The sequence below is a fragment of the Monodelphis domestica genome, chromosome 5 (genome assembly GCF_027887165.1).
Source record: "Monodelphis domestica isolate mMonDom1 chromosome 5, mMonDom1.pri, whole genome shotgun sequence".
Lineage (NCBI taxonomy): Eukaryota > Metazoa > Chordata > Mammalia > Didelphimorphia > Didelphidae > Monodelphis > Monodelphis domestica.
This window is the reverse complement of record NC_077231.1, coordinates 232,879,418-232,905,245: the sequence shown is the minus strand read 5'-3', so window position 1 is coordinate 232,905,245 and position 25,828 is coordinate 232,879,418. Positions and strand designations below refer to the sequence as shown.

Sequence of the window (25,828 nt, the reverse complement as noted above, 5' to 3'; positions counted from 1 at the left end):
AAGTCTCTGAACTTTCAAGTTCACAAGGTCCTGCTCTGGTCAGGGTCTAAGGTAGAATGTGGGGGAAACTGGAGGTCAAAATCCAAATATTTCCTTTTTCCTCATTCCCAAATGATTTCTTTTTAAGAATTTAGATGGAGGCTTGTGTCTTAGGCTACCAATGCATGAATCTCCAATTCTAAACTATCTTCCTCACTTAGCATTTTTCTAAGTGAGAGGACCAAACCAGTCTGCCAGTGTGAACAGATTTCCTGTGGAACCTTCAACTAGGTGATGTTCACTCTTGGTTCACACCTATGATTTTCTGATTCTGTTGAAATGTCTTCTCACCTGGCATTAGTATCAAAATTAGTATAGATTCTAATTAGTTACTTTTACTAGCACGGCATGATCTCGTTGCTTTATTCAGCCAATCCCTCCCTTTGAACAAAGGAAGATGAAATTAATGTGTAAGAGAAATTTGGGGGAAATGTCATGAGAAATGTGACTAAGAAAGCATTATTTTTAAAATTCCTTATTATATGGGGTCCATGGTACAAAGCAAATGAGTCTGCAGTCATATGGCTTATGTATTTGACACTAACTTTTGCTACTTAACTTTTCTGGATCTCTGTTTCCACATTTGTTAAATGATGGGCTAGGGCCTGATGACCTCTAATTTCCCTTTTAGCTTCTAAATCTATAATCTTATCCGTATTGGTGTCCCATTAAAGGAACTTTAGGAAAGCAACACAACATTATTGTATCTATATTGATGCCTAAGTGACTGCTTGGAAAGAAGAATGAATAAATTCTGGCATATTTGTTAAAAAGTCACTTTATCACTAGACTTCAGATAGAAGTCAGTCAGTCAGGTTTTATTAAGCAGTTAGTAAATGGCAGTCATCAATATAAAGGAAAAGCAAAAGTAGTTCCTGTCCTTGAGGAGGTTATGTTTTAAAGGGGGAGATAACATGTAAATAACTAGATCCATCCAAGATATGTGAGTAGATGGAAGGTAATCTAAGAGAGAAAGGCATCATTAACTGGTACAGCTAGGAAAGGATTCCTGCAGAAGGTGGGACTTCAGCTGAATCTTGAAGGAAGTTACAAAACCCAAGAATGGTGAGGTGAGAGGGCCCAGTGTTGCAGACATGGAGAACTTGGGCAAATGTATTGTCATTTTCCAGAGCAAAAAGCAGGCCAGTGTCACTATATCCTAGAGAGTGTGGGAAGAAGGCTGGAAAGCTACAAAGGGGGCAGGTTCTGAAGAGTTGCATGAAATCACTTCTCTACAAAACCTTTAAACCGTATTTAAAATGCTGAAAGTCAGTGGGATATAGAGGTTCAGCATGAAAAATTCATTGAATTTTACCTTATATCACTCAAAACAATTTATCAGTTCTGTATTACAGTTCTTTATCAATGTCTCAGTTAAATCTTCTTTTTTGACTAGAAGCTTTGTGAAGTCAGGAATCATGGCTAATATCAACTTTGAATCTCTCTCAATGCCCAGGATGGTATTCTGCCCAAATAACAACTTAGTAAACACTCATTAGATGAATGGAACTGACACTTAATACAATAAAAATGACAGCAAGCACATGGGCTTGATGCTGCCCTTAGCACCCTCTGAGTTTTTTCTTGGAATTTTACTACCAATATGAATATTTTTGTCACCATCTGGTTCCAGGCACAGAGTTGGAAAGGAATTTAAGCTATTTATCAATAAAATGTCATTGGTAATAAGCATACTTGACCCATATACCCAGGAGGGAAAAAAGTAATATGAATAGGGCTTTTTTCAATGACATTCTTAAATAAGCATTTTTCAACTTCTAGTGAGGCATGGTGATTGATTACAAGTGTTTAAAAAAAGGAAAACAAGTAAGAAGTATGTAGTTATGCAATAGTACTATATATATTGTTAGGGTCTGGGTTGTCGCCCACCACCACGGAAGACCAATAGACAGTGCAACAGCGCAATCCGGCAAAGGGTCGTTTATTGATCTGGTGCACACCAGGGGAGCTCAGCACAGGAGTCCTCCCCCCCCCCCCCCCCCCAGGGCACTCAGCACAGAGTTCCCACTGTAGTTCGTGAATCTAGAGGCTTATATACCTACTACCCACCAGCATGTATAGCCCTCAAGTCCTAATCTGGTACGTACTATTGCTGGAACCTTGGCATGTTTATGTCTTCTGCTGGGGGTCTGCTTGGCCCCTAAGTTCTTATCTGGTACATACTGCTATTGGGACCTTGACATGTTTATGTGTGTGTGTATATATATCTATATATATCTGCCAATCACACCTATTACAAATGGAGCTCGAATATTTGCAAGCAGAAAATGTCCAGCAAGCTACTAGTACTTAGGAGAGTAGTTTCTTCATCAAAGTTTTCCCCCCTTCTTTTCCCTTCATAACTCATAGTACTCTGGCTAAATTAAACCTTTATCGAACTGGAGACATGCCTGCATTTGCAATAATGAGTGTTGTTAGGCATGAAGGTCTAATAAAACAAATCCATTCATTAAAATATTTCCAAGGAAACATGAGTACTGGAAAATAAGGCTGGTCAGGTTTGACATTGCTCTCCCACCGGTGCACATCAGGCAAGTCGGCCCTATTTGGATATAGAAGTGATAACTTAGAGCTCCTCAAAATTCTAGTATTCGCTTTTCAATTGAATAGAGACTTGAGAATTGGCAGTTTCATCTATGCTTAAATTCAAATGTACAAAAAAGCCTCCCTTTTTATCTCTGAGTTGGGATGTCTTACCTTCATATAGCCAGTCACTGAGACCATTGTAAATGACACCTTCTTTCCCTGTAGAGACCACACGGATTGCTTGTTTTCCCACATGTGCACAGTAGTAGATGTTATTCTCAAAGATAAATATCTAATTTGGAAAGAAAAAAATGTAATTAACCAGGGAGTCCCTCATAAAATTGTGGACTACTTTTTATAGCAATCAGAAATATTGCTCTTAGGTCTTGTGTTAAGTAATGTACATATTTTAGTCCAGAGTTTTGAGGGCTACTTGGGATATTTTTCCTCTAATGATGATTATTAACAACCATTGTATGGTGACTCAAATCGTGATGAAGCGATCCATTTTGGCTACTACTGCTGAATGAAACAGCTGCAATAGTCATTTATATAGTCTAGGAATTCTGGTCACCCTATAGAGTTGGCCTAATCTTAGTTAAATACTATCAACCTATAATCTCTTTCTTATTATTCTGTATAATATTGTATAATAATTGTGTAATAATGTGTAATATTCTTATTAGTCTCTAAGATGTGTTATTTTCCATTTTGTATATACAACAGCAAGTATATAGCCTTACACAAAGAAGCAAATTTAAAAAGTTTGCTGAATTGATTCTCTTTGATTTTAAAAGTGGACTCAAACCCAGAAAGCCCAAGTTATAATCCTTGGTATGTCATTACTTAGTTTGATGACCACGGGGCAAATTACGTCATGTTCTGGGTTCTTAGTTTCCTCATGCATGAAGTGAAGGGGTTGGAGTAAATGATTTCTGGATTTTAATTCAAGAATTTGTGACTCCAAATCCAATATTCTATGTATCGCACAAACTAGCAGTCAAATTGTTGTCATTTAGACATACAAGCCCCTGCTCAGGCATGAGTTTTCCATATTTCAATTCTCAGGAAAATATTTATTTGAAAACACTAAACCAGAAATACTATGGTAATACCCCCTTGCTAGTAGTCCACAGATGTAAGAGTAACAATCAACCACCTGCCCACTCCTCAACGACCTATACTGTCAGTGACATTTAACAAAATACAGAGGGTGACTATTTTAAAGAGAACAGACATTGGGGCAAATGTTAAATATCTTTTCTACAAATCTAAGAAAGCAATTTCCCCATATCATGCTCGTGATAAGGGGGACCTCGAAATAATGTAGAATATTGGCTTTCTGCTCAGGTGTCTCAGGCTCTTAGAGAATGCACTTCCACCAGAAATGAATTGGCAAGCTTCCAGAAGCAAGTATACATCCTAATTTAATTCCAGTAGCTGTTTGGGTGAGTTTGCCGGAGGGCAAGATGTATGATTGAAATTTTAACTTCCTTCATACTTTCTAAGCTTTTTAAGCTAAGAGAGTTATAACCAATTAATAGATTCTGAAATTAAAAATCCCCTGTCCAGGAATACATTCATTCTTTTAACCTGGCTTTATTTTCAATAGACCAAGGAGGAAAGAAGGCAAAGGGGGCGAGCTTCTGAAAAAGAGGGTATTTGGTTCTGGTATTGTTTCCTGATTTCTTTTATTTGGGGGGGGGCAAGATTTTTTACAATTAAGTTTTAATAAGAGGGGATAGGCAGACTTTAGGCTTCATCTCTGCCTCTACATGTTTAGACATCTATGAGAAACTCTTACTATAGCGGTTATATTTCACTCAGATGTTAGGGAATAATTAAGCTACAAACTTAGATCTTTTAAATGAAAACACATTCTTTTCACTTGCTAAATTAACACCATCTATCAGATAGGCAAATAGCCTTCCTCTCATAGGGATAGAGCATGGACCTGTGATTTTCCTGGTTTAGAGATTTATAGGGGGAGGAACAAACACAATAACAAGAATTTATTAGGTGTTTACTATGTGCCTAGAAATGTGCTAATAATCAGAGCAGTGACAGTGAATGTTTTAGAGACCGTGTGTTGTGTCCCATCTCCCCAGAGACCAAGTGCCATGCCCTGCCCCTGAGTAGCTGGCATGCTCCCCCACCCCAAAACCCTACACATAGGGGAAGGAAGAAGCATTCTCATTGGGCAGCTGGGCTGAGGGGCAAGTGAAGTAAAGAATGTTCTCAGCATGCATACAGAAGGGGAGGGGAGTGGCCCAAGAACTCTGCTCCCCTCCAGTTCAGCCACTTATGAGCTGTCCACCTTATCTCCTATGTACTCCCATTGGGCTGCTGGGCAGAGGGATGGGTGATGTGAAAAAATGTCATCAGGAATAGTAGAGAGTGGGAAGAGAGCAGCTCTGCCTATGCCCAAGTCCCTTTGCCTTTCTAGTAATGAACTCTGGGGGTTGGGGAGGAGGACAGCATGTGTACCCACAGAGGAGCTGTATGTGCCATCTTTGGCACCCATGCCATAAGTTTGTCTTCATTGGCCTAAAGGAAGACAGGCAGCATTGTATGATCTTACATCCAGGAAAACTGGATTCAGATTTGACCGCTGATGCATGCTGACTGTGTGATTCTGGGCAAATATGGCACCTCGTTTAAAAATATGTTCCAGAAAAAAATGTGACTAGCCTTTATATAATAATAATGAAAACAATAATTGTAGTGGCTAGCAGTAGCTAATATTTATGCAGATCTTACCATGTGCCAAGCACTGTGCTAAGCCTTTTACAATTATTATCTCCTTTGGTCCTCTCATCCCTTGGGAAATGGGTGTTGGTATCATTATCCCCATTGATCTCTATCCACTGTGCCACCTAGTTGATTCTTTTATACTAAGAGATAGAGGGGACATTTTTGCACTGAAAAAGAATTTGTGTCATAAGTATAGAAAATAAGTGCAATGTCCACTCACCCAACCATAGCCCTCCAGGTCCCCAATTTGTGAGTATCGGAGTGGGAAGGGACCCATAATCCTTTTCCTAAAATTTATACTTGGATTTAGAAGTTTGCTTAGTCTTAGGCTCTTAGCTCTTTTTTTTTCACTTTTAAACTCTCATCTGTGGATAGAGAGGAAGTGGCTAGAATACAGATGACCCCTCACATTGTCTTTTTTCCAATGAGTTTGTAGAAACTAGGACATCTCTTGCTGGTGACTTGGAAATGTGTCTTCAAGGACTATTTCCTCCTTGACATTATCTGACAAGGGGCCATTTTACCCCTCTGATTTCGTTCCTCTTCAGATCATCCTGATTCTAATACTCATCTAATTTTCTTAAAAACAAAATGTTCTACCTTTCGCAAACACTCAGTGATTTCCTATCATCTACAGAACAAAGTTTAAACTCCTTAGTTTGGAATTAAAGACCCTTCACAATTTGGACCCAATCCACCTGGGCCATATTTGGTCTCAGCTCTAAGCCAAAGGATCAAGTCCTTGTTTCCTGCAAACACATTGATGACTTTGTTGATGATGCTCCCTCTACTCTCATCTCTGACTTTTAAAGTTCTATTTGTTTTCCAACAGCCAAATAAAATGCTATCTTTGTTTCAAGGCAACAAGCATTTATAATGTAAATGCTGAGGTTAAAAATATGAAAGGGGGAGAGAAAGGGAATAAGCATTTATATAGTGACTGCTATGTACCAGGCATTTGCACTAAGTGATTTTTTTTACAAATATTTTCTTATTTGATAATTCACAATAACCCTTTAAGGTAGGTGCTGTTATGATGTGCCCCACTCCCTTTTTCTTACAGTTGAAGAAATTGAGGCAGACAGTGGTTAAGTGACTTGCCCAGGGTCATGTAGCTAGTATCTTCCCATATTTCAACTCGGGTTTTTCTGATTTGTGGGTATAATTCTTTATTCACTGTGCTTCCAGGTAGCAGCCTCAACAAACATAAGCAAAAAGATAGTCCTTGCCCTTTAAAGAGCTTACATTCTTATGGGCAGAGGAGTACAGAAAGATACTACATAGATTAAAAGTGATAAGAAAAGAAAGTGAGGGGGAGATGAAGTCTAGATAAGCAGAAGTTGAGCTAGGAGAAAATTCAGTATGGTTTGGGCTTAAAATGCTGGTTTTGGGAAGATCTGGCCAGTGAGAGAAGGGAGCCATCCATCATCTGGAGGGAGGACAAGTGCCTTTGTGTGAACTCCTCTAGTTTTACTGTCTCTTCTGGTCCTCTGGCTTTTGTCTCTATACTGCCCCATTTCATTATTATATGTATGTTTGTGATGGCTCCTCAAGGATTTTTTTGGCTCTTGGAGGTGAAGAAATACATCTTATATATACTTGGAGTAATAATTTGGCTGGATGATGTGAGCTTTGCCCCTGGGGCACCAAAAATTAAAAAAGTTCACACAGCACTAATGTTACTATAGTAACTAATTCTGCTCTCTTCCCATCCCCAGCTCAAGTGAATTTCTCTTAATTACTTTCTATATTATTTTCAAACTATGAATTACAAAGTTGATTTGGAGCACACATTTCATGCTCTTTGCCCTAGGTACCAGAATTGGTAATTCAAATTCTGCTTATACTTTGAAATTACCAGTAAGACCTAGAAGATGCCTCATGAATAGCAAGGGCTCAATAAATACTGGTTAAATGGATGGAAAGGAATCAACTAGCACCTTATGAACTCAGTGTGCCACACATTGGGGAAAGAAAAGCAATGAAGAGAAAAATGGAGAGGAAACAAGCACATATTAAGTAACTCCTAATGTGCCAGGCACTGTGCTGCATGTTTTAAAAATATTTTTTTCATTTGATCCTCATAACAATACTGGGAGGTAAATACTATTATCATTCCCATTTTTCAGATAAGGAAACTGAGGAAGATAGTGGTTAAGTGAGTTGCCTAAAGTTGCATAGCAAGTAAGTGTTTGAGGCCAGATTTTTTGAACTGGAAGATGAGTTTTCCTGACTCCAAATCCAGCAATCTATCCACTTGCCTCTCAACAACAACAAAAAAAAACTTGGTTTGACTCTGGCTCTGTCACTTTATAGCTATACATCTGTGGACAAGTCAGTTAACTTTCCTGATTCATCGGTTTCTTCCTTTGTAAAATGGGCACATGAAACTTGAAGTGTCAGCTTTACATGGTTATTGTGAGAACCTAAAAGTTCTATCTAGGTCCTTCAGTATAACTTTTGTTTCATCTCTCATATATAGTCTGTTTTCATATTCCATTAATCCTACCTCTTCTATATATCTCAAGTCTCTCCCTCTTCTTTATTCTCATCGCTACCATAATATTGAGCAGCTAGGTGGCACAGTCAGGAAGACACATTTTCTGGTACAAGCCATCTGATCTTGGGCAAGTTACTTAACTTTGCCTCAGTTTCCTCATCTGTAAAATAAGCTTGAGGAGGAAATGATAAACTGTCCCAGTATCTTTGCCCCAAGTGGGGTCAAAAAGAGTTAGAAACTACTGAACAACCACTTCCCTATCATAATATCATCACTCTCATTGTCTCTTACCCTAACTATTAGAATATCTTCCTAACCAGTGTGCCTCTAATCTCTATCCATTCCAATCTATTCTTTACTCTAGACATTCTTAACCTGAAGTCCATTAAAAACTATACAATTTGGGGGCAGCTTGGTAGCTCAGTGGATTGGGAGCCAGGCCTAGAGATGGGAGGTCCTACGTTCAAATCTGACCTTAGACATTTCCTAGCTGTGTGGCCCTGGGCAAGTCACTTAACCCCCATTCCCTAGCCCTTATCACCCTTCTGACTTGGAACCAATACACAATATTGATTCCAAGATGGAAGGGAAGGTTTTTTTTTTTTTTAAATTATACAGTTTTAGGAATACAAGCCTGGAGATGAGAGATCCTGGGTTCAAATGTGGCCTTAGAAATTGCCTGGCTGTATCACCTTGGGCAAGTCACTCAACCTCAATTGTCTTGCCCTCACCTCTTTTCTTCCTTTGAATTGATATTTAGTATCCAATCTAATACAGAAGATAAGGGTATATGTATAAAGTTCCTTCATAATCCTGTTTATTTTATGATTTAAAAAAATATTATTCTGAGAAGATAGACTTCACCAGATTGCCAAAGGGGTCCACAACATTAAGAGGATATTACTATGTGAAAAGTTCTTTTCACAGAAGTTAAGTCATTTGCTCAAGGTCACATAACTAGGAGCAGAGTTGAGATTTGAACACCAACTCTCCCTCACTCCAAGCCAAGCTCTGCCACTAATTAGGATAACAATTGAATGTGAGTCCAAGAGGTCCTCCATGATCATTTAGTCCAATCTATTCATTATAAATAATTTCCCTGCCACCTTCTCAACAAAGAGTAATCTAGACTTTTCTTAAGGAAGAACCCATTTCCTCTCTAGGAAGCTTCCCTGGCTTTTGAATAGCCCTAATTGTCCATAAGTCTTTCCACGCATGAAACTTAACTTTGTTTTTTCTAAAACTTTTCCCCACTCTGCTGGTAGTTCTTCCCTTGGGGTCAAACTTATAGAAGGCTAATTCCACTTTAAATATATAAAGACAGCTATTATTTCCCTTTCTTTTCTCCAAGTTAAGCATTCTTAGTTGCTTCAAACCTTCTCTCATCTGCATGGTCTCTAGCTTATTAATAACGTCCCTCCTAAAATATGGCATCCAGAATAAAACACAATACTCCATATATGACTTTACCACATGTGGATTATCGAGTCCTATTTCTGGAGTCTAGGACTCTTTTACTGCAGTGAAGGGCCATATTCAATTTCTTGGTTATAACAACAAAAGGTTGATTCACAGTGATCTCAATCAAGGCATTTAAAGTGTCCAGTTTCATAATTACTAAAACAAATGGATTGAGTCATATGTTCCCTGAAGCCTGTACAGGCTATAACAATTCTAGGAATCTAGGATTCTTCATCCATACTCATAGCTCTCTATATTTGGTATGGTTAAGAGAGCTCCTAGCTCCATGTCACGCAATGGCTGTTTTTATAAATACACCCAATGTAACCCTGCAGTTGCAGAAGGATGCTACAGCTGTGATCTCTTCAGATGGATCAGGGGCTGAGGCTATTTATATTTAGTTTGTGGAAATACTGTTGAAATAGCAAAGCCTTTAATCTTGACTGTTCCATTCCCAGCATGTGGCATTGTACATATACCAGGGAACAGAGCAAACTGGAGGAACAGGAAACTTTCCTTTTTACCACCTGCCCTTAGTTCTCCTTCCAGAAAATGCTTTTTTACCTTTTCTCAGATCCCCATTTATAGGACCCAAATGAATCAGGGGAGTAATAGTGCAATGAATATTAAGATCTTACCCTAATTTCTACAGAGGAACCCACCTGTGTATAATGGGGGTATTGAGTTCTGCAATCAGCAAAGACAAAAGACATAGTCTCTCTCTCCTCTAGGAACCTATTGAAGTTCTTATAATCTGACTCCACACTCTACTTATGTTAACTAATTTCTTGTGACTCTCTAATATAGTCCTTTTGCTTTAGTCAAGTCTTCTTTCTTATACCAGAAATATGGTATGTTAATGCCTTCACTTATTTTCTTCCCCCCTTTATCTGGAGTGTCTTCTCTCCTCTCTCCTTCCACAAATTCTGGCCATTCTTCAAAGTCAAAGTCGAGTTACATCCTTAATGAAACATTTTCTCCCCACCCATGCCAGCCTTCACTGAATTTTCCTCCCCATTAAACTCCTAGAGCACATAGGATCCATATTTAAGAATGTGCACGATGCTGCCTTTTATTCATTACTGTTTTATCTGTATTAGTTTTTGATCCTCAATAATAATCTCAATAGATATTTTATAGAGCACAGTGGAGGGAGAACTAGACTTGGAATGAAGAATACAAGTCTTGCTTATGACATATATACTAGCTGTGAGACACTGACCAAGTGACTGAACGTTTCAGTAATAGGCAACAATTACAGGAAGCCTTCTCTAACCCCTCTTAATGCCAGTGCTTTCCCTCTTTTAATTATTTCCTACTTATCCTGTATATATTTGCTTTGTATGTATTTGTATCCATGTTATCAGTGTAAGCTCCCTGAGGGCAGAAATTGTCTTTTGCCCTTTTTGCATCCTCAATGCTCACCATGTAATAGGTACTTAATAAATGTTTATTGCTTGATTATACAAATATAAATTGAAGATAAGACATGGACCTGCATTGGGAGTTTCTTTACAGATTTCTCTATAACAGGGAAACAGGACCAGTCTTTACTACTATGTATCAGACACTCTGCAAGGTATTGTTGGGCAAACAGACTTAATTAATTGAGCTTATATTCTACTAGGGATCAGTTATAAGATGCTCTTTTAAAGTCAAGGCACTCCTTAGAATGTGGGGTAAAGAAAAAGGGCACCTGGAAAATGCTATCTTCTCTTGGGAAAAGCCACAGAAATGGATCTTTTCAATAGACTCATCTTTAAACTCAAAGTGCAAGAAGACATTTGAAATTTAGAGGTCAAAGGATTTGGTCAGGGTCACATAGACAATAAATGTCATGAGCAAGTCTTGAACCCAAGGCTTTCTCATTACAAGGATGGAATTCTACACAATGTGCTACAATACCTATGCATGCACATGTGTGTGTGTGTGAGAGAGAGACAGACAGACAGACAGACAGAAACAGAGAGAGAGAGAGACAGAGACAAAGAGAGAGAAAGACAGAGACAGACAGACACAGAGTGTGAGAGAGAGAAAGGTGGAGAGGATAGAGAGAGCTAATCTTCCAGACAGAATGGCATGGGTTCAATGCCCATCTTTGACCCATACTGGTTCTCTTACCTTAAGCAAGTTGCTTAACTTGTAAGTGCCCCAGGCAAGTGACTCTAAGACTAGATACTGAAGCAGTCTTTTGTAAAAGGGAGTTATTCCCCAGAAGTTTTCTATATCAGAGATACCAAAGATTCCTCTACAATACACAGACATAAACAAACACATTTATGTATGTAATCCATCCTTTACTTAGAGGCCAAAGTGATTTATCTCAAGTGTGGGTCCCAAAGACTCTTCATTATCTCCAAAATGAAATATGAAATCCTTTGCTTGGTATTTAAAGTCTTTTATGACATGGCCCCTTCCCTACCTTTCTGGTTCATACTCCTCTCCACACAGTCAATGATCCAGTGACACTATCCATCTGCTTCTAAAGCACCATACTTCAACTCCCAAATCCATGGCTTTCCATTGTCTGTCCCAATGCCTGTCATGTTCTTTCTCTTCCCCTCTAACATCTAGCTTCCCTAGTTTCTTGAAGAAAAATGATAAACTTTTACCTTCTGTCTTAGAATTGATACTAAGGGTTGATTCCAAGGTGGAAGATCAGTAAGGGCTAGGTAATTGGTGTTAAGTGACTTTCCCAGGGTCACACGGCTAGGAAGTAAGTGTCTGAGGCCAGATGTGAACCCAGGATCTCCCATCTCCAGGTCTAGCTCTCTATTCACTCACTCTCTATTCACTTCCCTAATCTCTTTTAAGACTGACTCAGCTAAAATCCTACTTTGTATAGAAGGATCTTTCTGGGGTTACCCTATTTTTAGTGCTTTCTCTCTGAGATGACATTCTGTTTACATGGTATCTACCTTGTTTGGACAGTTATTTACATGTTGTCTCTCATTATAAATTCAGTTCAGGATGCCCAAAGGGTGCTAAAAGACTGTCTGCCCTTTGATCCAGCCATACCACTGCTGGGTTTGTACCCCAAAGAGATAATAAGGAAAAAGACTTGTATAAAAATATTCATAGCTGTGCTCTTTGTGGTGGCAAAAAATTGGAAAATGAGGGGATGCCCTTCCATTGGGGAATGGCTGAACGAATTGTGGTATATGTTGTTGATGGAATACTATTGTGCTCAAAGGAATAATGAACTGGAGGAATTCCATGGAGACTGGAATGACCTCCATGAAGTGATGCAGAGTGAAAGGAGCAGAACCATGAGAACATTATAGATAGAGACTGATACACTGGTTCAATCGAATGTAATGAACTTCCTTCTCCATTAGTGGCAATGCAATGATCCAGAACAACATGGATGGATCTACAAGAAAGAACACTATCCAGATTCAGAGGAAAAATGTGGGAGTAGAAACACAGAAGAAAAACAACTGCTTGATTACGTGGGTTGAGGGGGATATGATTGGGGATATAGAAACTAAAGGAACATCCTAGTGCAAATATAAACAGCATGGAAATTGGTTCTGATCAAGGACACAAGTAATACCCAGTGGGATGGTGTGTCGGCAACAGGAAGGGTGGGGGGAGGGGAGGAAGGAATAGAATATGATTTTTGTAACCAAAGAACAATGTTTGAAATTGACCAAATAAAATAAAAAAAATCACACACAAAAAAAGAAAATCAGTTCAGGGAATGTTTTTCCCTTTTTTCATGTCCCAAATCTGTAGCATACTTCCTGGCACAAAGTAAGCATTTAGTAAATGTGTGCTGACTAAATGACTATAACTGGCACAGTAAGGAGGCTAAGCAAATAGAGAAACAGGCTTGGAATGAGGGAGATTCATTTCCCTGAGTTCAAATCTTACTCCAGACATTTATTAGCTGTATGACCAAGTCACATCACCCTGTTTGTCTCAGTTTTCTCGTCTTTAAAATGGGCTTTAAAAGGAAATGGAAACCTGAATGGGACCCCAGAGAGTCAGACACAACTGAAAACAACTGAACAACAAAACTAAGATACATACAAATATATGTCTTCATTGTTTTTCATTATTTTCAAACTAGTCAAACCAAATGGTGATACAGGGAGGACAGTGCTAGATCTGAAATCAGGAAGACCTTAGACACTTACTAGCTCTTTGATCTTGACCAAGACACTTAAATCTTTTTGCAGCAGTTTGAGCACCCACTGCACAGGGCTGCTGTGAGGCTTAGGTGAGATATTTGTACTTTAAAAAGACTTTATATAGTACCTGGCATATAGTTGTTGTTTTCTTCCTTCTTCCACTCAATTTTTTAAGGGGTTGATAATTTAATTGTGAATTACCTAAGCATCTAACTTTTTTCCTTTACCCTCCCATTTTGGCTACTTGGTTATTAAATATTTCCTTTAATAAATCAATGAACAAATCAATCAACCAATAAGCATTTACTAAGGGCTGATGTTCCAGATACTGTCCTAGACACTGGGGAAATAAACACAATGAATGAAACAATTCTTGCTCTAAAAGAGCTTTCAGTCTAATGGGAAATGAAATAGAAGAATCAAAATCCAAAAATGCCAGTTTTGAAAGTCGTGATTATATTTTGGGAAAGTTTAGTGGATGAGGCATTTGTAGCCACTGGCCAAAATGAGCTTTTAAAATTACTTGGGGATCTCAATGATCCTTGCCCTCATTGCCCCTGTTGCTACAAATTATAAGGAGCTGGCTGTATTTTTATATCTGGGAAATAACTGAGCTTGGATAGGAACATTCAAATAAAATTTTTAGCAAAAGAAAGTCTCAGAACTCAAAACAATCAACCAAGGATCATTTCTCTCTCTCCAGGCTTCCTGGAAGCAATCCAGATAGAAAATGTGCATTGTGTAACCTGAAATTGTTCTGTGTGAATATTTCATGACTTTGTACAATGTGACAAAAAAAAATTTAGGGTGGAGAAAACTTCCTTTAAATAAAAAATGAAGAAATACATTGAAACCAGCTCACTGAAAACATCAATGGAGGGCTGCATACTTGTAGAGTTGGTTTTATGCATACGATTTTTAAATGATCTTTTCTGTAGGTCAGATTTTTTTTTTAAACCCTTACCTTCTGCCTTAAAATCAATGCTATGTATTTGGTTCTAAGTCAGAAGAGCAGTAAAGGCTAGGCAATTGGAATTAAATGACTTGCCCAGGGTGACACAGCTAGGAAGTGTCTGAGGTCAGATTTGAACCTAAACCTGGCTCTCACTCCACTGAATCACCCAGCTACCCCACCAACATTCAGTTTTTTAAAAGGGTTTCCTATCCCTATTGACAGAGCACTAGGGATGGAAATCTAAAGCCCTTGCCTCTAGTCCTGGATTTACCACAAACTAGTAATACATAGGGCCACTTAATCACTCAAGTTTCAAGCCTCAGTTTCCCTTATTTGGAAAATGGGAAAAATAATATTTGACACATATATTTCTATTCCTGTGATTGATAAGGCTATCTTCTCTGCCTTAAGTAATCTCTCTTTTCTCCTCTACCTTTCCTAATCCTCAGGTCCTTTCAAGTGTCAGCCTAAGTATCACCTCATCTAAGAAGCCTTTTCATGTTTTCCCAGATGTTAAAGCTCTCCATACAGAAATCCTGAAAAATTTGGATTTATTTATATGCATAAATATTGTTGCCTCCCAGTAGAAAGTAAACTCTTTGAAGGCAAGGGTTAATTTGTCTTTGTAACCCAAGTGTGTAGCATCATTTCTAGCAGGCAGGAAGTATTTAATAAATGCTTGTCAAATTCAATTGAGTTGCCTGTTACATGACTATTTTGAATGTCTTTCATAAATCATAAAGGACTACATCCGTGAATCACAATACAACACATGCTATCAACCTGTCTAATCACCTGCTGCATACAGTGGTTAGCATATCAGTCTTGTCTTGTATCTCCTACTTCTCACTAGTCTCCTTCCATGCCCTTCATTTCAAAAATCAGTGTACATATAACATTAAATTTCCGCACAGGCAAATTAATACAGGCTTTAATACCAAAGGGCATGGTCTGAAGCCACATAAGCTGAAGCCTCATAGAGAATTTAAAATTACTCTCCTTACCAGAGAGCACTTGTACAATTCATCCCCTGAAAATGTCAACCAGAATAGAGATGAAACATCCTAGGCAAAACAATAAATGCTTCCCTAGTGCACAGCTTTTAAATGTTAAAGGAAAGCTTCCCTTTCAAAATCACCCACCCAAAGAGATCTCTTCAGATTCCCCTTACATCTTGTGAATGCTAACTTGGGCTACTCTGCTGTGATGAGACACGATTACTTTTCAAAGTATTTTCTCCAAATATAAGTAAGTTTGCTAAAGTTTGTCAGCATGTGATAATAGCCTCAGATGACACCATTTTGCCCAACATATCTGTGGAATTTCCAGTTTCCCAATAAACTGTATTGTGACAGAAGGTTTGCACATAAGAAAAAGTGCTAGGCTGAATCTTTCATCAGCTGTCTCTCCTAGATCCTGTTTCTTTACCACCTACAAACCTTCTCCATTACAGTACCTAGGCTATTAATAAGAGCACCTACCTCACAGGGTTGTTGAAAGATCAGATGGGATATTTACAAAAATACCCTCTCTGGGTGAGGCAAGCAAAGCCATACTTTCTATACATACCAGTCTCTTTGCTCCTCAATTTTCTGCATTGGTGATCAAAAGAGTAGCCTCATGTCTATCATTGAAATAAAAAAGTGAAATAAAAAATAACTGACAATTCTTCCGTGAACAGGTTAATTTAGGTCAGAAGTATATAGAAGGTGCTCTAGTAAAAAGTGTACTGGATTTGGAGTCAGAGGAATTGGGTTCAAATACCAATTCTATTATTTATTATTTGTTACTTTGGTCATCTCAATTATTACATGATGGTGTTGGACTAGATGACTTTTAAAGTACCTTTCAGCTCTAGGTCCTATGATGGGACCAATGGATTGGTTCCTATTTTGAGCTAAAAAGACAGGTTTATAGAATAGGAGTTACTCTATTTACCCTGTAATTGAGGTTGGATCAGAACCAAAAAAATAGGGTTGTCAAAGTTTGTCTCTGAAACTCTAACCCTATTCTTTTTTTTTTAGGTCTTCTTGGAGTATTATAGCCAATCAGCAGTAGACTAGAAAGGGGGGAAGTATGCAAGCTTAAGGATGAAAGTTACTACTAAAGATCAGGTTTGTTACTATGGGAAATCTCTAAGATGGCTGCCTTTCTTTAATTTTTTGTGAAGGTTATTAATTTTTAAATTAATTTTATAATAAGATAATTAATCTATATCCTGTTATTGCAAAGAAAGAAATTAGATGTCTCCATTCATAATTTTCATCTGTTTTCTTTGTTCCCAAAGGAGACATTATCTGGGGAAATCATGTTTCCCCTAAATTTACAATATATCACATTCATCTGTCAAACAAGCAAAGATACACATTTTGTGCATACATTCAATTTGCTGCTCAGTTATCTATGCTAGGGGTCAAATATGTGGATTCAACAGACATAGTGCCAGCAAGCACTCTAGTAGCTGAAGGACCTAGAGATATTCAATCTGAAGAAGAGAAAACTCAGAGAGAATACAATAGCAACCTTCCAGTATTTGAAGGACTATCATGTGGAATAAAAATGACATATACTTTCATGTCCCAAATATTGTTTTTAATCATTATGAAGCCCAGAGAGCATAAATAATTTCACTCCTTGAAATATAACCCAAGCTATATGCTGGTCTCTTAAGATAAGAGAAAGATATAGAGCAATAGGAAGGACCAAGGAACAGTGATCAAGAGACTATTGATTTAAGGATATATCTTTAAGCTCAGCTCAACCAAATCAATGAGAAAAGAACTGAGGACAGACCACCACACAAGTCAAGGAAATACCTAAAAGGATATTAATTTGGAATGAGAGTTTCTGCTAAAAATGACACAAAGGGTCAGAGAAAAAGATCATGAAGGTCTAAACTTGTGGTCTTAGCTTAAAGGATTTGATGCTCACTAGGACAATATGTAGAAGAGCAATTTCTTTATCAAGGATATTTTTATTAGGGGGAGGAGTGATTTCAGATATAATAACTGAGAACAAAAGTATTGACTGGGGGTGATGAAAAAAGGTGAACTTTGAGATCTCTCCTGGAAGATGAGGTAGACAAATGGCCTTAATTAAGCCTAGGGAGAGAATCCTGGAGATGGAGATTAAAAAAAAAAACAAAACAAAACAAAAAACAACAACAACAACAATAGTCAACCAAATCCACTAGCTAGAGATCTAGTGTTGAGATTGTTGGGGAAATTCCTTTTAGCTCTGGGGTTGGTATCAAGATCAATACAGCCCTTCTGAAGGTATTACAAATGCAATCCCAACTGTACTGCTTTAGATAGAGTGGGGAATCCTGGCTGGCCCAGCCCTGCCCAGCTTTGTCTCTGAAACATTCTTATGTGCTGAGAAACTCATTGTATTTTGGCATTTTAAACTCCAGATCTCAGCCATTGCCGTCTCTGTTTGTTTTCCTGGTTTATAGATTCTTGATTCACTTATGGCCCAAGTCCCTACTTCAGTCCTGTGGTAGACATTGCTCACTTTCCAGGTTTGTCACTTAGTGTTCCATTTTATAGACATCTTTCAGTCCCTCTTTGCTTCCCTGGTTTTGCATCCTACCTACTGTTTATTTCTCTGACCATGGCCAGAGAGGTTTTGGTCTTTCAACTTCCTGAGCTATTTGAGTTTAATTGCAACTTTGAAGGACTCCCAGCATCTTTTCCCCTTGGATTCAGCCTGGGGGAGCTCTGCGACAAGATAGTCTCATTTGTTTCTATGCTGCGAGAGACAAAATCCTAGGCTGGATGGACCACAGGCTAAATAACATGTAGCTTTTGCTACTATTCTCTTCTGGCTCAAGCTAGAGGTATAGAAGGGGAAAAAAGGAAATCACTTCTCCCTAACAAATGAGCTTCCAAAGGAACAGATGCCCCATTGCATGGAAATGGGCAGTAGAGCAGATACTGAAATGAAGTAATTCGTGGTTTAAATGTTGTTACACAGGCTTGCTTCCCTAATGTAACTCTAGAGGGCTTTGAAGAAGTGCTGTAAAACAGATGTTCCTGAAACTAGAGCCAGAGAGCAACAGAGGTGGAGGCCCAAAGCCAGGACCAAGTTGTGCTCTTTATTCTACTTTTAGTGGCTGTCTGTTTTCTTGAGCATCATCATCTCAGAATTAAAATTTTATTTGTTCTGTAGATAAAAGATAGATTGACTTTGAGAGTGAGTAGAGTTGGAGGCATGAAAAAAGGAGGTAGAAAAAGGAGTATGGTTGGCTAATTCTTTTTGCTGAGCCAATCAGTCAAGAAGCATTTATTAAATGCCTACTATGTGCCAGGAACTGTTTTAGATACCGAGTATACCAAGAAAGGTCCGAGTCAGTTTTGAAGGTCTAGAAACACAAATGTTATTTTTCTACTCAGGTGATTAGGCTATAAGAAATGTATTTATGAAAAATCAAGAACCTGATATCTAAGCCAAAATGTTAAAATTTTAAATTTACAGGGGACATGAGACCTTTCTAGTGAGTGGACGTTTCATATCTTTTGATTTTCATATCGCATCAGGCTACTTGGAAAGATTTTAGATAATATGTGAGAAATGCCAACCTCAGTTATCTAACTTGTAAACACAGGGTAGAACATGATGGATTCTAAGCTCCTTTTCAACTCTAAATCTATGATCTTATGAGTTGAAGCATCTTATAGAGAATATGGGGAACAACTCTTGGATAATTATTAAGTAGGACTTTTTAGAGAGAGGTAGTATTATGAATAGCAAATGGTGGTGTGTTCAAGAGAGTTGGTTCCAGTTTCCATTCAGTAATTTTTGATCATGGGTGAGTCCTCTAAACAATCAGTAAATTAATAAAGATTTTTTGAAGAGTTTACTATGTTCTAGACATCACTCTAGGCACTGGGGACACAAAGACAGAAAAATAGTCTTTTCTCTCAAAGAGTTTAGATTCTTCCAAGGCTCAGATAAGTGAATACAAAATATAGGCAAAATAAAATCAAAATGAATTGAGAGGAGTGCTAACAGATGGGTAGATCATCAAAGAAGTCATTGAGGAGATAGAACTTCAGCTAATCATGGAAGGGAACTGGGGATTCTAAGAAGAGAGTGAGGAATGGTCTGTGCAAAGAGAAAATAGAAGAGCAAGAAAGGTCTGAGTCAGTTTTGAAGGTCTAGAAACACAAATGTTATTTTTCTACTCAGGCGATTAGGCTCTAAGAAATGTATTTATGAAAATAAATATCAGCAACAGCAATCAGGTAGCTGGACTAAGATAGAGTGTGTGAAAGGGAGTAATGAGTAATACACCTGGAAAAGCAGACAATGGCCAGATTTCAAGGGGCTTTAAATGGTGAACAGAAGGGTAGAAGTTATAGAGAATCCCTGAAGCTAATTGGGAAGTGGCATATCGATTTGTGATTTACCAATATCATTTTGGCAGTTGTGAAGAATGGAATAAAAGAGTGACAAAGGAGGCAAAGAGCCAAGAGATGAGGCGACTGAAATAGTACAAGCAAGAGGGAGTAATGGTGATGGCCATGAAAATGGAAGGAATTAAATTCTTTAAGCCTCAGATTCTTTCTCTTTAAAGGAAGGGACTAAAACTAGATGATCTCCAAGGAAGTCTTCTTTTATAGCTCTAAACCAGAGGATCACAGTCATTTTACATGATGTACCAAATTTACACTAAAATGAATAGATTCTGTTTGAAAATGGCTTAAACTATGATGAATTTAGAAGCATCCATTTATTTTACTCATGGCTCAGCAATGGTTATAGCAGAATCTCTGGAAAGATTCAATAAGCACCAATGCCACTGTTTGATAATCGTCCATGAAACGTGGTCTGGGTGAATGGAGGCATCTTTCTAAAGCTCTGTGCTTAGCAGGGACTATGTGATAAACTCTTTTAGTATGCATCCTACCTTCTGCTGTGTGCTTGGTAATTACCACTTTTAGAAAATCAAAGCACTCTAAAATTACAGCAAAATGAAAATGTTAATTAATAAAGTTAAATTTCAAACCCCATCATAATATCAGGAGAAATCCAAGCTGCATAATACCACTCTGTGTTATGAAAATGTGACTTTAAGCTGATTTAATGGCCTCAACATCAGTAAAGCCTGAATGAGGCTCTTACAACGTGGCCACTTCAGGGCCTGATTTTCCCCTATTAGACTTTAGCACGTACTACAATTATCACAGGACAGTTACAACAATTCACATTAAGTTTAGAGGCTACTGCTTTATGAAAATTTCTTCTAGAGGAGCCAAATTACCTTCCTTTTACCCTTAAAGGTCCTCTTAAAAAGGCAGGATGTAAATGACAGCAGAAGAAAAAAGCTTAGGAATGATAATATTCTCACTAAAAATGATACTAAAAAAAGGAGAAAAAATGGTAATTTGAACAAATTTATTTTCTGACACTTGACTCTTTTGATTAATTAATTGATTACATCCTTGTTTAGAATCTGGAGATAGTTTATATTCTCTTCTATCAATATTAGGTTTATTTCCTAAGGTGATCAGGGAAAAAGGAAAAAGACCCATATGTTCTAAAATATTTATAGCAGCTCTCTTTGTGGTGGCAAAGAACTGGAAATTGAAGGGACCCATCAATTGAGAAATGGCTAAACATGTTGTGGCATGTGATTGTGATGGAATACTATTGCACTGTAAGAAAAGATGAATGGTTTAATTAAAAAAAGAACATGAAAAGACCCATATGTAATTATGAAGAAATATTGTTTAAAGAATGACTTGTGTATGCCCACCTCCAGAGAAAGAACTGATAAATACAAATAAGCACAGCACAGTTTTATATATACATATATCTTTCTGACAAATGATATTTTCTCTAATGGGGGGGTGTGAGGCAAGGGAAGGAGGCAGTTACCTGGGTACTTTAATGTCACCAATAAATAAATTTAAATAAAAAGTGATGTTTAATATAAAAGAGTCTGAAGATGAATTAATAGGAAATAGAAAACGAAGGGGGAAAACTGGAATATTTGAACCCCAATAGCAGCCATCCTCAAATAGATATATGTTGTGATCACTAGATGTCAGTCTTGGAGGCAGGAAGACTTGAGTTTGAGTTCTGTCTCAGACACTTCGTATGATTTTGAGCAAGTCACTTCACTGCTATGTGACTCAGTTTCCCCATCTCAGATGTAAGATGAGAGTTGAACTTGATGGCCTCCAAAGTGTTTCCCATCTCTAAGTCAATAATCCCAAGATCTTACTATTTTTTGCAGCATTTTCATTTTTATTAAACTGTTGTCTCTTTGCATAGCTCTAGAATCCTCACCAGAACATTGCTGAATGTTAATGCTAGAAAGGACCTTAGATTTCATCAAGTCTATTCCTTTCATTGTAGGGAATAGGGAATATATAGGGAAATGACTTTGCCCATGGCTATGTGACCACTGAGTGGCAGGACATAACTCAAGGAGGGAAGAGAGATTTGATTTTTAACAAAAGCATAATAGAGAAAAATAGTTTTATCGATGGGCAATGTTAACTATGTATAGAAAGAAAATGACAGCAGGTCCGCAATATGCAGTCAGAGCCAGAGCTGCCATTTCTCTGTCTCAAAGTACAGATATTTTGGAATCCTTAAGACCATAAGTGGGTGAGAGAAGAAAGAAGAAATTTTTACATTGTGGGTTGACTGTATAAATATAAGGGGAATGTCCTTGGGGATACACTTCAAAGCCCAGAATGTACTGGCTAAACTGACTATCACAGGAAAAACTATAGAAATGTTTCTGGTTTGAAAACAACAGAGGATTCTGAAAGTTAAAACCAAGACCAAGGAAAAGGCTGGTAATTCTACGCTTCTCAAGCTTGTTTGACTCATTAAATATAATACAATTTAGAATCCCCAAGGAATGCTGCTAATATTTCATGCCAAGATATGTAATAGTCCAGTTTTCCACAGGTCTTATAGGGCCTGGGGTTGTCCCTAGAAAGCAGGGAATTAGGATTTCACATTGGGTGCATCCTTAGCATTGTAAGAGAGGAAATCAGATCCAGCATGACCAAGGAGGAACCCAAGTGGGAGAAGGGCAAGGAAGTCCCAAGATTCCAGGAAAAGAACTGATGAGGATTCAAAAACAGTTACTTCACTTCTTCTTGGGAGCCCTCCTGGAGTGGATGGTCTGAGAGGAAGCCTCTGAAACAGAGAGCTTCTCTGGACATTGATCACCTTCCAGTGAACCCCAAATTCCTCTGGTTCCTGCTAAAGACAATAAAATTAGATTGGGACTTTTGGGGAAAGACATCTACTAAAGAAGGTCCTCTCCTCAAAAACTCTGTCCTTGAACTTCACTTTACAACTAGATAAGATCAGGAGGAAGGTCAACCCCTACAACTGACCAAAAGAGGGTCAGGCGAACAGTCTGAACCCTCAGAATTTGGGGGGAAGTCAGTTGTTCATAGGGATTCCCATTTCCCACTTTCCTCATTCAACAACCCCATTCTTCCTGCCTTGTGTGTCCCCTAGAATAAAGAGTTACTTTTTTAGATCAGGTCTGCTTTCCAACATCACTGAAGGGGATTGAGGCTTCAGGGGGGAATCTTACCTTTCTTCCCAAGAAGGAGAATCAGCTCAAAACCAAGCTGTAGAGTGATTCGGGTCTAAAGGGAGAAAGGGGGTAGTTGGGAGATGGGGAAATCCAGGGGCAGGAGAATTATTCTGCTGTCCTATAACATCCAAGATCAAGAGGGGAGGCATTGGGTTTATTCTATAGGACCTTCTCCTTCAGTCCTTAACCTCAATAGTCAATGTAATCTCTGAGAATACATATTCTGTCCCTCTAAAAGACAGTTTGTGCTACATTCCCCAAGAGGAGGAGAGGGAAAGATCAATCTCTTCCCTCTCTCCATTTCTCTAGTTTTTTTTCACACCTCTCTCTCTAGTACCCCAGTGAGAGAGAGAGGGACCCCATTCTGCTCCTATATTACATTATCTTTAAGAAATCAGACTAAAATGGTCACCTTTAAAATGAAAAAATAAAAATTACAAAATGAGGCAGGGTCTAGTGCTGAGGATTTAAAAAGAGTAGTCTCACTCATATGCCCTGGTTGGTGGGGGAAGAAGGTGTCATTTTCTAGGTTGACACTATATGTGTGTGTGCATTCACATGTGTGTATAAAACATATATGTATATTACATACACAAACATATGCGGAGAGGCAATAATGTGAACTTTCAATGATAAGTTAGCTCATATTTATATAATACTTTATGATTTAACACTATGTGATTCTGGGCAAGTCATTTAACCTTGGTCTGCCTCAGTTTCTTCAAAAGTAAAAAGGGGAAAATAATAGCACTTGTATCCCAGGGTTGTGGTGAGAACCAAAGGAGATAGCATTCCTCTCCTCTTTCCCTTTCTTTCTTCCCACCATCTTTTCCTTTCCATCATCCTTTCTTCCCTCACACTTCCCTTTCCCTCCTGTGTTTCTTCCCCCTTCCTCCTTCCCAGTTCCTCCTTCTCCCATCTCCCATCTCCCATCTCCCTCCTCCCTTCCCTCCTCCCTTCCCTCCTCCTTTCCCTTCCCTTCCCTTCCCTTCCCTTCCCTTCCCTTCCCTTCCCTTCCTTCCCTTCCCTTCCCTTCCCTTCCCTTCCCTTCCCTTCCCTTCCCTTCCTTTCCCTTCCCTTCCCTTTTCTCTTTCCTTCCCTTTTCTCTTTCCTTCCCTTTTCTCTTTCCTTCCCTTTTTCTTTCTCTCAGGCTCAGAAATGGTGTAGCTTCCAAAGTGTAGGCCCAGGGGCAGCTGGGTGGTTCAGTGTTTTGAGAGCCAGGCCTAGAGATGGGAGGTCCTAAGTTCAAATCTGCCCTCAGACACGTCCTAGCTGTGTGACCCTGGGCAAGTCACTTGACCCCCATTGCCTAGCCCTTACACTCTTCTATGTACCAATATAGAGTATTGACTCCAAGATGGAAGGTAAAGGTTATTTAAAAAAAAAAACAAACAAACAACCCAACAAAGCAAAACAAAACAAAGCAAGCAAACAAACAAACAAAAAAACAAAGTATAGGCCCAGAAAGAATGTTTTAGTCTGCACAATAACACTAAAACCTAAAAAATGAATGCATGCTTTACCTCCATCAAATATTCCTTGTTTTCTACTCAAAACTGAGAAAAAGGGAAAGGAAAAAAATCCATAATAGGCCATTTAAGAATGTTTCAATTTTTTGATGGCCTCTCTCTGAGTTTCTTTTCCAGTCTAGGTTATAATTTTCTTCTGATTATATTAATTTTAAAATCTACTTTATACTATTCCTCTGATTTATACACACATTATCAATATTGTTCTCAGTTTAACTGACACAATTATGGCAAATATCATTCCTTCAAATAGGGAACAAAAAATAATCCTACAATTAGCTTTCCCTGAAAAACCTGAGGCCTAATGATCCAGTCTTTACAGAGAAGCAAAATATTTCCCAATTGAATTTTTATGTCTGTTGGGCTTTCTGTGTTGACAGCTTACTTTTAGGAAGAGCAAAGATTTTAGATTAAAACATCAGATAGGTGAATTTTGAGTTTTCTTCTTGCATCCTCAGAGAGAACCAAGTGAGAAAAATGAGGACATTGAATTAATAAGAGCTGAGGATGAACACCAAGAGATACCCCACTTCTCAAGGGCTTAATTGTACCTATGAAAATGGTAAAAACATTGCATACATCTCTAAGAAAATTTTATACTTTTAAAGAACTTTTACAAAGTAATTTAATCACTACAAAAAAACCTATGAGGTAAAACACAGGTGAGACAAATAGAGTAATTATTCCTCTAACAGATGTAGTTCTTGAATGAGAAAAAGAAAACACTCCTTGACCACAACTCAGCTCTTCTCATTATACCACACTGTCTTTCTAGCATTTTAGAGCTTACTTACTTTCCTGTTAGTATACTGTGGCAGATGACAGCAAGAACGACAGAGAACTGAGTGACTTCATTTTTGCAAGCGTAAGGGTAATGGTTATAATAATTCATATTGGTAATGTTTATAAAACATTTCACTCACAACCACTCTGTCAGGCAGAGAGTAATAAGTTTTATCACCTCAGTTTATAGATGAAGAAATTGAGGCTCAGGGAATTTAAGTGATTTGTATGAAGATATTTCATGTCAGAGACAGGATTTGAGCTCAGTTCTCTCAGATGAGCTTCCCAGTATACCATGCTACCCAAGAATGTCTCAGTGGCATGGATGGACAGTACTATAATTTTTTATTGCCAGCACTAAATGGCAAATGCACATATCCAAAAATATGCTATTCCCTAAGTGAAAGGGCTAGCAAAATACCTTTGTTCTTTCTGACCCATTAAAGAAAAATCAGGCTTTGCTTGGAAAAAAAATTGAGAACGCACATCAAAGGGGACAGAAAGGAACACTGATCTGAAGAGGTAGAGGATGGAAGATAGAAGAAAGTG

General features: G+C 38.2%; 1 protein-coding gene across 4 annotated transcripts in view; it reads right to left on the bottom strand.

Moving 5' to 3' along the window:
- The window catches only part of DPP6 (dipeptidyl peptidase like 6), a 1,262,248-nt gene that overhangs the window by 242,181 nt on the left and 994,239 nt on the right, over positions 1 to 25,828 (bottom strand). For all 4 annotated transcript variants that reach the window (XM_007504650.3, XM_001364425.4, XM_007504651.3 and 1 more), the window contains exon 8: positions 2,758 to 2,878. In XM_007504650.3, the coding sequence (XP_007504712.1) occupies positions 2,758 to 2,878 (121 nt within the window). The remainder of the gene's footprint in view (positions 1 to 2,757; positions 2,879 to 25,828) is intronic.